This window comes from Myiozetetes cayanensis, unplaced genomic scaffold (genome assembly GCF_022539395.1).
Source record: "Myiozetetes cayanensis isolate MyiCay16 unplaced genomic scaffold, myiCay2020 scf2-11, whole genome shotgun sequence".
NCBI lineage: Eukaryota > Metazoa > Chordata > Aves > Passeriformes > Tyrannidae > Myiozetetes > Myiozetetes cayanensis.
The window spans coordinates 4,194,606-4,210,019 of record NW_026087411.1 but is presented as its reverse complement, the minus strand read 5'-3'; the positions used below and the strand labels follow the sequence as shown (position 1 = coordinate 4,210,019).

At 43.4% G+C, this 15,414-nt stretch overlaps 1 protein-coding gene across 1 annotated transcript in view; it reads right to left on the bottom strand.

Annotated features, from left to right (window-relative positions):
* Positions 1-15,414, bottom strand: part of DHX57 (DExH-box helicase 57) — a 23,885-nt gene extending 8,471 nt beyond the window's left edge. Inside the window, exons 1-16 of the mRNA XM_050315801.1 lie at positions 15,363-15,414; positions 13,927-14,162; positions 13,057-13,209; positions 12,614-12,778; positions 11,103-11,911; positions 9,522-9,727; positions 9,266-9,387; positions 8,813-9,008; positions 7,945-8,069; positions 6,707-6,840; positions 5,426-5,480; positions 4,474-4,676; positions 3,321-3,437; positions 2,848-2,944; positions 1,422-1,595; positions 651-851 (exon numbers count right to left, since the gene is read on the bottom strand). Of these exons, the coding sequence (XP_050171758.1) occupies positions 651-851; positions 1,422-1,595; positions 2,848-2,944; positions 3,321-3,437; positions 4,474-4,676; positions 5,426-5,480; positions 6,707-6,840; positions 7,945-8,069; positions 8,813-9,008; positions 9,266-9,387; positions 9,522-9,727; positions 11,103-11,911; positions 12,614-12,778; positions 13,057-13,209; positions 13,927-14,153 (2,984 nt within the window). The 5' untranslated portion in view covers positions 14,154-14,162; positions 15,363-15,414. The remainder of the gene's footprint in view (positions 1-650; positions 852-1,421; positions 1,596-2,847; positions 2,945-3,320; positions 3,438-4,473; positions 4,677-5,425; positions 5,481-6,706; positions 6,841-7,944; positions 8,070-8,812; positions 9,009-9,265; positions 9,388-9,521; positions 9,728-11,102; positions 11,912-12,613; positions 12,779-13,056; positions 13,210-13,926; positions 14,163-15,362) is intronic.

The window sequence follows — 15,414 nt, the reverse complement described above, 5'->3', positions numbered from 1 at the left end:
AAGCACATGCTCCCTAGAAGAGGGCCCATAACACATATTTGAAGTCAGGGAGCAATGTGGAATATGAGTCTGTAAGAACAGATTTCTATTTAGCATACTGAGGATTAAAATTAAGTTTTTACTGTTAAAATACCATCTGTGCTGTTTTGTTTCCTTTTAGTACTAAGGGGTGCACAGTGGGGATAGGGAGGCCTCTTCATTTAACATCTGCATGACGAAGGTGCTTGATGTAGATCGCAGCTTTACTGCACTGTGCTGCACAGAAACACTGCAAGAGTTTACAGCAGGAAGGCACAAACATCTCTGGTAGGTCTGGGGTACAGGAATGCAATTGTCTTCTCTTTGATGACAGATCTGAGATCTTATTTTTTCCTAGGATGAGGTGAGAGATAGGGAACTTGGAGAACAGGGAGAATTGGTGGAGGGTGCAATTAGAGTGGGGCTCTGGATGCAGAGGCAGTGTGACAGTAGGATCAAAGCAACCACTCAACAGAGGCTCAGGCCTCCAGAGCATGTTTCTGGGTTTCATGATGTCAGAAAACACTGAGGAACCAAAACACCTCGAAAATGACATGCCAAGTGCTCTCTGCAGTGAAGGAAGGACATTCTTCACACTGGCTTTTTCAAGAAATACAGGGACAACAGCTCACCTCAGACAGAGCTGCTCCAAGGGCACTCTTTGTATTTCTGGTAACTGTTGTTTTACAAGCTGATGGTTGTAGTGGTGGCTGCTGAAAAGATGAAAGCAGACGCCCGAGGCTACACGGCCTGCTCGCCCTTTCCTCTGCAGGGCATTGGCCTTAGACACAAATGTATCTTCCAGACTTTCCATTCCTTTGCCTGGGTCATATCTGCAGGAGAGCAAGAAACAGACTTTTAAATTCATAGAACCATAGAATGGTTTGGGTTGGAAGGGACCTTAAAGATTATCCAATTCCAGCCCCACCTACCCTGTGCAGGGACGCTTTCCACTAGATCAGGTTGCTCAGAGCCCTGTCCACCCTGGCCTTGAACACTTCCAGGAATGGGGCAGCCACAACATCTCTGGGAAACTTGTTCCTGTGCCTCTCTACAGAAAAGAATTTCTTCCTAATATCCAATCTAAACCTGCCCTCTTTCAATCTGAAGTCATTACTCCTTGTCCTAATACAACCTGCCCTTGTAAAAAGTGAGTATTTATGAGTGCAGAGTGAACAGGTTGGAGGTTAAGCAGGCAGATGCTGCCAACTTCTGTATGGATACAATTCCCACCCCTGCACTTGGATCTGAGTTTAGACTGGCTTTCTCCACCTTGTAGCAGCTTTCTGCAGACCAAGTTTCCTTCAAGTTTTTCCTAGCTCTTTGGAAAACTAAAGTATAGAGTTCAAGGCATGTAACAGTTTCCCAGCTCACAAAGCACCGAGGAATTTGGATTCCAGTACCTTTTCTCTTTCATTTTTCCAGAATCAATCACATAGACCACATCATCAATGGTGACAGATGTTTCTGCAATGTTTGTAGAGATGATGATTTTGGTAACCCCTGCAGGAGGCCTGAGGAACACAGATTGCTGTTCTTCACTAGACAGTGAAGAGTGAAGTGGATAAACAACACACCTGGAAGGACAATATGACAACATGGTCAGTGCCTCTGTCTCCAGCCTCTTCCCTCTTGGGAACAATCTGCCTGCACACACTATTGCCTCACTAGACACTGCCCACAACCATTCAAAGCAACATAAAACCACAAAACTTTCTGCCATAACACCTTTAAGATACAGAATCATAGAATAATTGAGGTTGGAAAAGACTCTTAAAATCACCCAATCATTAACCAACGCTGCCAAGTCCACCACTAAACCACGTCCCTCAGTGCCACATCTACACGGTTTTTAAATATATCTAGGGATGGTGAATGCCTGGATTGTTTGTTCCAATGTCTGACCACCCTTTCCATGAACAAATGTTCCAATCTAAACCTTCTCTGGTACAACTTGAAGCCATTTCCTCTGGTCCTGTCACTTGTCACCTGAGAGAAGAGGCCAACCCCCACCTGGCTACAACCTCCTTTCTGGAGAAATGGAGAGTGATTAAGGTCTCCCTTGAGCCTCCTTTTCTCCGGGCTCAGCACCCCCTCAGCTGCTCCTCATCAGAGTTATGCTCCAAACCCTTCACCAGTTCCATTGCTGTTCTCTGGACATGCTCCAGGACCTCAACGTCTTTCTTGTAGTGAGGGGCCCAAAACTGAAGCCAGGATTTGAGGTGAGGCCTCACTAGTGCTGATCACTGCACTGGTCCTGCTGGCCACGCTACTGAGGACACGTTTTCTATGGGAACGTGGAGTTTATTCTGAGACCTGTCACTTCTGTAGAGTTGAGCAAATATTCTGTCTCTTTTCAGGAGTCCAAAATCTGCCATTTTTAAGGCCAGACTGGAAGAAGTCAGTGCAGCTAACCTGGCCGTGGACATCTGTGTAGAAACTGTTTAGTCAAGGATATACAATTACTTCTCCATGTAACAAATTCTGAGGCCAAATAAAACCACAATTGAATGTATCTAAATAAACATTGTGAAACAGAACAAAGGCTGAGATGAAGTTTCAACAGCCCACTGGATCATAGAGAGCACAAAATGGAAAACACTCATCACTAGGCTCTCCAAGAACTTCAACAACTAACCTTCCTGAGCTGAGGAGGAAAAACAAAAGGAGCAAGCCAATAAGGTAGTAGAAAAGTAACTACCCTGACTGGAGTCAACTCACACACATTTAATAACCTTTATTTATCCCTGGATAAAGGCAGGCTTTGTGCAGGAAACGACTCTTTATTTACAGGTAAAAATTGATAGTTTTGGAGCTTTTCTGCCTTACCTCTTGCTGTGTCTGTTATTAAAGAGAGCATTAGACTGAAGCTGCTCATAAAGCATCTTGATTTCTGCTAGACCAGGCAAAAATATCAAAACAGCACCTATAAATGTAGATTAAAAAAAAAAAATAATCACTAAACAGAAAGGACAGTATGATATCTTATTAATGTGCAGAAGGTCCAAGTCAAAACTCCAGCTCTGTTTCAAAATTATTGTACAAAAAGAAGCACAAATTATTGTACAAAAAAAAGGTCTTAAAAGCCCCTCACAAAGGACTTTCCAAAGCAGACAATTCTCTCAGTTTCCCCATCTCAGCTATAGCAGGACCTTTGTTACTCAACTAGAAGTTTATTCTTTTTTCAACAATAGTCAGTAGTTACAGAAACTCTGCATACAAATCATTAGCTTTGGGCTGTCTGTAAGTGCACAGCTTCCAAGAATCTCCTTTTGTTTGTCTCCCAAGGACAGGGAAGTTACCTGGTGGGTATGAATGTCTGCCGGCAACTATCCATTCCAGCAAGGCTTCAATTAATTCCAGATTAACTTTGTCCAAGTCCATGAGAGACATTGTTTTCAACACTGCCTTGTTAACCCCTGGGGAAAAGGAAATAAAACAGCCAGTAAATCTCTCTCTTGTAGAAAACAAGATGCACTGAAGCAGTTTGGCTGCACAGCCAGGCACAGCTTAGTTTAAACAGCACCTGGCTTAGACCAGACAGAGGTAGCTCCATAGTGACTCAATGTGTCACGCTGTCCTTTCCATGCTTCCCTCTGTTTCAGCCCTTCATTTCCTTCCTCACACTTACTGGGGCTCAGACCTGTCCTGGGCACAGCCTAGACCAGGATTCATCTACTACCAGAATGACACAGACACATACCAGGGGTAAGAGGAGCCAAAGCACTCCATATGTCCACTTACAGGTAAGATACCTCCAGGACTACCTTCTCCAGCTCCCTCTTCTCCCTTCCAATGTTTCTTACCACCAAGTCAAAACAACACCCAAATTCCCTTACTCTCCTGAGACGGTAACCGTCTAGCAGGAATTTGAAGGTTTTAAGCAATGGCTCTCCCTCAGTACCCTTGTGGAGCTCAAGGTAAGGGTGTGCAGGGATAAACTCTTCAGGACTAAGCATGAGGAGGATTTTGATGATGGTAGAGTACACAGTTCATGGAAAGATCTGCCTCTCTAATTAAGTCATTCACAGGGTGACTGAATTTCTCAAAGAAGGCTTGGTGTGATGAAGTGACCTTGAAGTGGGCAGATGCACGCTGTGCTCTTAGTAAAGCTGCTTCAGCAAGAACAGATACAGAGGAGAAAGTGGAATTAACAAGGCATCTGAAAAGGGATGGAAAGAGACAGCGGCCGAAAATTGTCCATTTTCAGATGCTAAGAACTGGTTTCAACCAAGATGTTTGCTCTCATTTCAGAGAAATTTTAGTTTTTTAAAGTGGGAGGAAGTTTCTCATCTAAAACTTCACAAGTACCCAACTCTGAATTATATATATATATATAATATATACTAACATTATATATATATATATATTATATATATATATATATACACTAACATACCATGTTGTCTGGCAAATGTTATTGTGCCAATTTATTGAGTATAAGAAGGAGCTCACCTTTATATCGTGTAAGGAGCTGCTTCAGAGTTAATTTTTGGTCTGGGTCTGAATCTCTGACAACGGTGTCTGTGCCTTCCAGAAGGCCAGCACGTCTCAGGTCCTCCTCTACTTCTTCAAATGCAGTTCTTTTGTGTCTCGCATTCTGTTTGTTTTCTTGCTTTGCCTTCCGCCTGTAGGGACTACAGTCCTCTAAAACATATCTGGACAGCAGGAGAACATTTGGTGGTGTGGAAAGAAGCCTAACAGTCTCCTTCAAATAATTAACTACAGAGATAGGGTATCAAAAATATTTATTTATTAAGTCTGAGAGGAACTTTGTATAAGCAGGTTGCAAAATCATAGATAATATGAAGGTCAAGGTGTCCTTTTACATAGGGATGTTAGTCTACTAAAAGCTGTGATGTGAAAGATTAGGACTGCAAACTTAATTGTGACAGCTAGGTGGGCTTAGTTTTGTTTTTGATCAACAAAACAGCTGATCAATTTATCTGGAATATCTGAACTGCTGTGATTCTCCAGTAACTATAAAGGGTAAGAGGCATCTGCAACTCAAGTTGCAAGGTAGGGCTTACGAAAAGTAATTGTTTGGTATCCTACATTTTTCACCTTCAGTGCTTAAATCTACACTCAAATTTCTTTTGCTTGTCAACATCTAATCACCACTGAAACAAGTAGAGCACAAGCACCAACAAAGTACTCTTAGCAAAGCTCACCTTTCCTTGAGTACTAATGTGATATCTAATGCAGAAAGGCTTGTTTTTGCATGAGATCCTAGACCCCACTGCAGTACAAAAGGTATGGCTAAAAGCCAGAACTCTAAGACTGCAGGTGATGGGGGAGATTTGAGAGGATTTGCTTTTTAAATATCTGCACAGAACTACTCAGTCTCAAGATCAATAGCGTAACCTCAGAGGCCAAACACAGCTTGGAGAATGTATGAATTTCATACCTTGTCATTGCAATCACATCCTCCAGAAAAAATTGGTCCACAGGAAATGTTCGACCTGAAAGCAAACACAGGAATAAACCTATCTACATGCCACCCAATGTACAGAAAAGAGGAAAAAGACCAAAGATAATTATAATTTTATACAGGTTATTATGACATGCACTGGCTTCACAGCTCTCATCTACACTGCACCCCTTCAACACAATTTCTGATCAGGACAAACAGTAGGTGTCTTCCAAGCACGGTCTGGAGTTCTTATGGACATCAAAAGCAGCATGGCCAGCAGGACAAGGGAGGTGATTCTATCCCTCTGCTCTGCCCTCGTGAGACCCCACCTGGAGTGCTGCACCCAGCTCTGGGGTTCTCATCACAGGAACAACACTGCCCTGTTGGAGAGGGTCCAGAGGAGGCCATGAAGGGGACTAGAGGGATGCAACACCTCTTCTGTGAGGAAAGGCTGAGAGAATATGGATTGTTCATCCTGGAGAAAAGAAGCCTCCGAGGTGGCCTTTCAGTACCCAAAGGGAGCCCATAAGAGAGCTGGAGAGGGACTTTTGACAAGCTGTAATGGCTTTAAACTGTAAGAAAGTAGCTTTAGATTGGATATTAGGATGAAACTCTTGGTGAGATACTGGCAGAGGTTGCCCAGAGTAGCTCTGAGTGTCCCATCCCTGGAACTGTTCAAGGCCAGGTTGGATGGGGCTTGGAGCAACCTGGTCTAGTGAAAGGGTGTCCCTGCCCGTGGCAAGGGGATGAAGCCTTCCAAGTCTCTTCCCTTCCAAACAGCTCTAGGTTTCTGTGGTAACACACACAATGCACTTACACAGACAGAAGGGCTGATACACTTATGGGAATACATCCATGAGGCTACACATTCCTGTCTTGGTCCATGTAATAACTTAGCAATTTAAAAGGCACATTTAGCTAAATGTATACACATCCAGCTGGATCCTCTCACTGATCCTATTTTCACAAGGAGGCAGAAGAGTCTTCAGCTGTGGTGAAACTAGCCCAGGGACATGGTTCTTGTCTTTTGGGGAGGGAAATTCTGCTGGTATAAAGACAACACAAAAACATCTCAATTTCCAAGTCCTTTCTCTCCTAAATATCATCAGTCTTTCCTCCTAAGCCTTTGGAATCATATTTCTTGTGTACATCCTCATCTTGCCACTTTGCAAATTAGCCCCTTGTGCTTGAGCTGAGAAACATTTTGCAAGAAGAAATACTGAAAACAAATTTCTAAAACAATGAATGTGATAATAAAAGTCAATGGTTTTTCACCTGGTATGTTAATAATTGGACAGGAGTGAAAGTATTGAGAAAAAAGCTCTGCATTCAGGGTGGCACTCATGAGTATAATGCGCAGGTCTGGCCTCTGAACCATTATATCCTTCAAAACCAGCAGCAAGAAGTCACTGCAGAAAACAAGCAAAAAGACATATAAATTTCTTCAGTGTTAACTTGCAGATTGCCTGTTTTTCTCCCCATTCTGTCCACTTTCCTGGTGTTCTCAATAGCACAGCAATACAATCACAGAAGCATGAGCTTCTCAGAAGGGAAGGCAATCTCAATCTGATTCTCTTTGGTTGTCCCTCACTAGAGTGTCAGGATTACTTGGCAAACTCATTTAAGCAACAAAAAAACCTTATAAATTACTTACATTAATGGCAGTGCAACATTAGATAAGAACAGATGAGTCCTTTTTGCCCCTCTTTTTCACTGAAAGAGTTATTCAAACTTACCCACTCTTCTCTTACCCACTCACTGTATTCTTCCCCATATATTTATAGCTTTTGTGGCATTCCTGTAAGACTGGCTTAAAGTGACTTTAGATGACAAGGAAGAAGAATTCTTGAGAGACACAAGCTACAATATCATCTGATCTGCAGAATAACAGGTCACAGACAGAGCCTCCTGGAAGCCCACTGCACTGTAATGTTTCTCAAGCAAAATGTCAAAGAAAGGGTTCCTTGCCACTTAATCTACAGAGATACTGACAGACATTATCTTTTGCCTCTCACCAGCAGGTAAGTGGGGGAAATTGCAGGAGCCTAGAGCAGGATAGGACAAGACTATCTAGAACCAGTAAAATCCATAGACTGGAATAAAATGTGAGCACTTGTCACTGGCAGGTGCTCTGTTGAAGCCTACTTCAGGAGAAAAAAATTCCCCAAAGGGCATGGGAAGAATTATGGTATTTGATAAAAGCTGAAACAAGGGAAGTATAAGAAACAGACAGCTCTGGTTAAAGGGTCACTTAACCCTCTAGGCCCATCCAAAACGTCTTTTCAACACCATTGCAATGTAATAGCACACTGAAGGCATTTTGAGAGAAGCAATATGAGAGAGATGTGCTTTCTTGCAAGCTGTGCAACATAATTTCCTACTGCCCAAGCACAAGAACCTAAAACCAGACTCCTTCCACCATCCCACATTACAGCCACAGGATCAGTTACTTGCATTTAGTCACCTTTATGCTTCCTCTCTTTGTTTTGCTTATAGGATAAGAGATTATTTACCTTTCTTCTGTTCTTTCGTGAACTTCATCAACAATAACATGTGTGATTCCCTGCAAAGTCAGATCTCCTTCCAGCCTTCTCAACAGCACACCAGTAGTGCAGTACAAGAGTCTGGTAGCTGAGGACTTGAAGGGTAAGACAAAGCATTCAGTTGAATCTGGGCAAATCAACATAGTGCAAAAAGAATGTGAGTTGCTGTAAAGCATTTGGTTTCAGCTGAGTGCCAGGTTTGACAGAAAGGGAACAAGCAGCCCCTGCTGGAGATGAGCTGATGGATTTTAAGTTCTTGGCTGAAACTGAGAACACCTGCTTCTTACCAAGGGGCATTGCTAACTGTCAAAAAAATCTGAACCATTCTTCCTGTGGATATTGTTTTCTGATAAGCAATCAGATCTCTGGTCCTAGAAAGATCCAGTGAATCTCTTTTTTAGCATACTCCTTGGAAAAAGCAATCAGCTGCAATGCAGATAAAATTTCTTCCAAGACAGAAATTTAAATTCAACCACTCCTTCTGGGTGACTGTAGCTGTACCCTTGGGAGACAAGTGGAAATGACAACAGGCAGAAAAGAAGCCAGTAGCCTTCCTAAGGACAGCAGTATTGCTCGTGCTCTCAAACCCCATCACCTCTCTCAACAGAAAGCACAACCACAAGACATAGGACTGCACTCTCATTCTGCAAAGTGAACTGTGCAACTTGAGACAAAATAAAATACAGAATATGGTTGATGATATAGTGTAAAATACAAGTGATACAAACTTGCTTATCTCATTACATGGCAGGTATAGGGCAGAGATTCTGGACACTAGAGAAGCACAAAGCACATTTTAATAGAACTAAATGAAAAGTGGCAAGCAAAGCAGACATACCTTTACACTTTCTAGACGGATCTGATATCCAACAGTGAGTCCAATCCTTTCTGTTCTTTCTTTGGCTACACGTTCAGCCACAGAAATGGCAGAGATCCTGCGAGGCTGAGTGCAGATGATGTTTGCAACTCCGCCTGGAGATCCTTGCAACGAAGCATCCAAAATGAACTGAGGGATCTGAGTGGTTTTGCCACATCTGCACAACAGAATCAAGGATTAATTAAAAACCTCACAAATCGAACACCTTTATCCACGTATATTAAGATGACTGCATTCCACTTGACATTTGCTTTGCTTCACTAGTGTGATCCTTCACATGAAGTTCACCTAGGACTGCTGCCAGTGGTCACAGATGGGCCACCACCCTGCCCTTTCCAGGACATGGATATGTATTTCACATTCTTCTGGGTATGCTTTGATACATAAAGTCTCTGTGTGCAATCACACTCTTACCCTGTCATGCCACTCACAACAAGAACTTGGTGGCTCTTCAGCAAATCCAGAATGTTTTCTCTCTCTTGCCATGCAGGGAGCTTCTGTCTTTCATACAGCATGGACTGGAAGTGCCTAGAAGACTGATGCACAAAAACAGACAATAAGAACACCAATGGAGTGGAATAGAACCATTTAAAACAGCAGCTTATGCCTTAAATATTCATTTCTCTAAAGTCAGCAAGAAAAAAAAGACATTATGTTCTTCACATCGTACCTTTCTCTGCCGAAACCGCGCGCAGAGTTTGACATTTTCGTTATACAGAGACTTCGCCTGCACATCATACTTTTTGGAAAGCTTTTTCTTGAGGTTCACGTAACTCTCGTTCTCCACAACAACTTGTTCAGGCTCTTCCTCCTCCTCCTCCTCCTCCTCCTCTTCTGCCACTGCCTCCTCTTCTTGAGGCTCTGACACTGTTGAGGCTTGAGACAGAGAGTGTGCAGTTAAGTATTCTTATAACTAAGGAACAAGACCTCATCAGTAATGCAGAGAAGAGACACATATTCCATCAGCATTCTCAACAAAGAACCTCGGTACACTGGACCTGAGGGCCCGCAGGACTGTTTTTGACAAGGAGTTAGTTCAACACTACCAGCAAACCTCCCCTCACCTCATCAAACCACAACTTCTCCAGCCCCATCCCACCTGTCACTACCTCTGCATAAGCTGTGCAGTCAACACCATGGTCTGGATGGCCACACAGTGAACCAGAACGGTGCCTTCCTGAACGTTTTTCATGTGTCTCAGCTCACCTCTTCAATTCACCCCACAACCACTTCTATGGAGCACAAGACTTTGATGGCAGCACCAGCATAAAAGTCACTTCTAAAGTGACTTTTAAAGCAAGTACTTTTAAACCAAAGCTAAAACTGAACTAGGCACTTTGGTGCCCAGTGCCTATGAACCGAAGTGGGATTTGCTCAGACCATCAGCCAGCCCTAAAAATTTTAAGGTCGCATTTATCTAAACAAGTCATTTTATAGCACAAGGAAGATTTTATAACTAAAAAAATTATTTGGAATCTCTGATTTCAATTTCTGGAAGATAGCTGTCTTTCTGCAGAGCTGTTAAAGAAATGGAATAATTTGTTTTACTGTAACAAGAACATAAGCTGTCACTATTTAAGCGCTCTAAAATGTGACACAGTTGTTCTAGAAAACTCTGTTGAAGAAAGCTTGGCTTAGGTAAAACAGTTTTGGAATTGAGAGCTTGGAAATCACCTATGCCACAGAGTTGCTGTCACCCTGCCATAAGTGACAGCCTCAGCTCTCCCTCTGTGAAATCAACACAGTTGCTCTTGCACACATAAAAAGGGTCAATGCCTTGTGCGACGTTCTAGAACCACCTTCAACATTCACTTAGCCTTAAATCCACCTTTATAAAGTTAATTTTGAGGAGGCAATTTTAAGTAATTAAAAAAAAAGGTTTCTGAATTGATGACTAGCAGACGCACCAAAGTTCTGCAAACAACCTTCCCCCTTCCCTGTCAAGCCTCTGGTCCATTTTGGTGAGCTCACACCCTATCTCTCCATGCCCTTTCATGGACTGTGTGGGAATGGGCATCACACACTCTGCCAAAACAAACTCATTAGCTCTGTGCTCCTTTAACTCAGTTCTGGCCACCACAAAACCCCTCTGTTGTGGCTTGATTATGGAGGAGGCACAGACAGATCAAGGATCTGGCTCACTACGTGACATTAATGCTCTGCCTTGTCCTCTCTCTTTATTTTTTTTTTTCCTTTTAAAATCTTTCTGACTGTTCCTAGCCCAGAAACCACAGAAGGAGATTTGGTGTACCTTCAGAGAGCTGATTTGAACCAGGTGTACTCTCTGTCTGTAGCTTTACAGGAGGTGTTGCCAGCAGGGACACAGGAGGAACACTGTACTTGTGCTGAGTATTGCCAAGTAACTCACTTATTTCATGTTCATCTTCTAAGCAAGTCACTAAGGTATATACAACTGGTTCATGAGACTCTGCAGCTACCAAGGCCTTTCCAAAGAGGAATTCAGCAATGTGTAAACGACAAGCAAGAGGCAGATTCTCATCAGTGGAATAAAATGCCACAAGAGGTGCTTGAAGTGGATATTTGTTGTCTTCAGGAAATCTTACTTCAAGTTCATATATGGGACCATCATTATGCCTGAGATGAGCATCGTCTACAGAGTTCTTGGATGGTTTTAGTGGATGGTTTGGAGGGAATTCATGTGCAAATCTGCATTTTGAACCAAACCTGCAGCCTCCTTGGAGATAAAATTTACATATTTCCTTTGAAGTCTGTTTTGCTGTGTCCCTAGTACAACCACCCTTTTGCTTAGATTTGCTGAGTCTGTTTGCTAGGTACTCCAATTCCAAACTAAAAGTCCAAACGTGATTTTTAATTCTTTCGACAAATTTCTCTCCATAGATTGACCGGAGGGCAAAAGCTTCTTCTTGTCTCTGTTCTAAACATTCTTCTTGACTGGCTTCAGCAGCTGCTGCAGAAACCTGCATCTTCTCTCCATATCTTTCGGTAAAGCACTGCAATAGCAAATACTCCAACGATGCCCCAATATTACCATTGCAGGATCTCAGCACTGTCCTACAACGCTCACAGTCAAAACCATACCTGCACCAAAACAGAGACAACGTGGCAACGAGTGAGAAACTCTCATGAAGCAAAATAACCACACATCTGCTTGATTAGGCTTAAAGTAAGGAAGTATGTATGGCATGAGATACTATTACTACCATTAGGGGAAAAAACACACCAAAATATTCATGTTCTTTTAAATGACAGTGGCAGGCAGCAATTTGGTGTCTGTGAATGCCAGTCTGTGGTTTGTAAGATGGTAAATTAGTTTATGTAGCAACTGTCAGAATGTAGCACACAATAGCTACAGGACTAGATTTCCCCACTGAACTATATAAATTAAACCCTTCAGAAAAAGCTGCCACATACAAATACCCTCAAACAAAGCAAAAATACTCATGTCTGAGCAAAATGGATGAAGAACACTTACAAGGTTTCCCCCCTACCTGGGAAAAACATACATACAAAAGCAATGCTCCCTGAGCTTTCCTAGTATTTGTCTCGTTGCCTTGGAGAAAGAATTGAAAACGTCACTGAAAAAGGCTGGAATGATTATTTTCATAAAATCATTATGTTAAATTCACCCAGTTGAGGATTAAACTCGTAGGAGATACAAACTCACAGTTCTGCACATAGACCTCCTCAGAGTCAAGGGGAAGTCCAAGCCCTGAGGGTTTACAGTATTGAGACTAGTGATTTACCTCTTTGGGATACAAATTACTCACTAAAAAGCATCACCTGGAGAGTTTGTGCACAGCAAATGGAGACACTTCATTTTCTACAATTCTGTGCTCAGCTGGCTCAGCAGACAACCTTGGTATCACTTCAGAAAGTTCCTGTTCTGTTGACCAGCACTGTTCATCATCGAGGTAATCAGGTTCGTCATCATCTTCACCAGCTACACTGATAAAAAGAGTTATCAAATTAAAATGAAACAATATTATACTGTTGAGCAGACACAAAACTCTGTCTCTGCAGTTTTAAATCCTTCATTTAAATGGAAGATCTGGCTACCCCTTTCCCAGAGTTAATATTGTAGAAAAACAAAGAGGACTCAAAACCGTAGGATTTGAGATAAAATGAAAAGTTAAGGTAAAAAATACTGTTTTCATTTGTAACAGTACGCCTGTTAAAGATGCTCCTTTACAAGGGCTGGAATTAGTGCTTCCATTTAAACTAACTCTGATTCAGGAGCCAGCTCCTGCCCTTGAAGCTCTTGAAGAAGTTCTTTCACTCTTCTCTGATTCTCTGATGTCATGTGTATGGTCTGCAGAGGCATTCTTGCTTCGGGTCTCTGTTTTATTTGCCCTCCTCTTCTGGCAGGGGCACTTGATCTAAAAATTAAAATAGGACACAACCATGAGTTATTTGCCTGGCCCAAATGATTCTGACTGAACTGGGATGTGTTAGGGCCCAACCCTGTACTTCAAAACAGGAAAACCAAAATAAGACAAGTCCACCACCTAAGGATTATTCACCCAGGTTCACTCTTACATGATCAGGATTTGTGTGTCTGTATCTGCACACACACACACATACATTTTGTAACCTATGTCAAATCCAAAGTGATTTACTAAATACTTTGCTAGGTAAAGCTGTTCTCAGACTACAGTACAACATATTTCTGACATGTTTCTAAGACAGATTGGTCAGAACACATACAGGATACCAAACTAATTCCAAACTGCTTATTTTCTATGGCACAGCTTCTGCTTTATATACATGACAATGAACATCCTGTGTTTATTAGTGTTTTCTGACCAAAAGTGTTCTGAAATTATGACTGAAGAAGAAAATCAGAGGTTCTAATCTTTAAAAAGTAAATCACTTTCCTAGCTACAAAATTTATAAGGTGCTAATCAAAAAAAGACATGTAAAAAGTGCTTCATACTGAAACAACTTCATCACCCTTTCCCTCTTCTCTATATTCAAAGATGTCCAAAACCACCCCCAAATGTCTGTGTATCCCAACATCCAAAAAAAGTATCCCAAACAATCCTGAAGTACCCCAGACATCTATTTGCCAATCCTCCCCAAATTATAAGAAATACCTGGATTCTAGCCTTGGTTCCTCAAAGAGACAAAAATCATCTCCATCGTCCCAAATTTTGGCTGAACATTTCCTATTCCCACCGAGCTGAGGCTTGTTTGAACGGCCACTGCTGCCTCCTCCTCTTCCGCTGCCTCCTCCTCTTCCACTGCCTCCTCTTCCTCCTCCTCCTCTCCCTCTTCCTCCTCCTCTGTTGGGCTTTCCTCTTTTCCTTCCTGCCGAACTCATGTTCTCTTGCTGAAGAAGGTGAAAAAATAGCTCTTATTTATGAGGTTTATGAATCACATTGCATATGTCTAAGCACTCATTATTTGTTACATGTCTATGTGATAAGAGAAGGCACTCTCCCAAACCACAGTGAATGATTTGTATGTGGGTGTCTGTATGCATCTGGAGCAAGCAACACTATTCTAGAACATTGTTTAGTAAGTTCTGTGGCTTCAGAAAAAAAAAAAAGTAATATTCCTTACGGCTATTCAGCCAAAACCTGCAGGTTTGACAAAACTGGCTTCACACTCTCTGGATGAGCCTACCAGCAGTGCTGCCTAGCCTGGGGGCTCCAGTTTGGCCACTCTGATGGAGTTTTCTTGGACACTGAAGCCCACAGGAAAAACCTTCAGGGGAATTTTCACGGAAGAAAGCAGCCTCTGCGCTGTCAGTTTTCAACTCAGGAGTTTGCGGGGTTGAGAGTAAAAGGTGGGAAGGGGGGCTAACGCCAAAGATACAATGTTTTTTATGTTAACTCACATCAAACTCCTGACCTATCTGCTTCTGCAGAGAGCTGCCCAGACTGCTGAGCGCTCAGTGAAGGGAAGTGACTGGGGGACTTGTCTTGGATGGCAGAACACCTCCTCTTCTCACAGCAGGATCTTCCCCAGCGCTCACACAAGCCCATTAGCACTGAGCAGCTGTCAGGGACAGAGTGGCCCATCATTATGCTCCAACTGCTAATGGAAAGCTATTGCAGGGCAGGTGAGCAGCCGTGGGCAGCCTGTCAGGAGCTCATCACCGGGATCTTTCCACTGGCACCTCCACAGTCAGGACAAGACCGGCCAGGCACGGCCCAAACGAGGGCTTGGAGGAGCGGCAGCGGTCTCGGGCTTAGAAAGCAGCCAGCTCCCCCTTTTGTGGCCGCTCTCCTCACTGGAGCTCAGCCGGGGCCGGGCAGGAGTTTACAGAGCCGAGCCCGCCCGGAGCAGCCCGCGGTGAATGAGGGAGGCGAGGAGGGTGAGCACGGCAGGCGCCCCCGGGGCCGCTGTCACACGGGGTCTGTGTCCCTCTCCCTCTCTCTCCCCAAGACCCATCCCCTGCCCACTCACCCACTCACCCACCCACACGCCTCCTCTCAGCCTCTCTCGCAGACCCGCCGCACACCCCCTTCCTCTCCACCCCCGCTCCCCGCGGCTCCCTCCGGGGGCTCCCCCGCCCCGTTCTCACCTCCCCGCCCGGCACCGGCACCGGCACCGGCCCCGCAGCGATCCCTGACCCG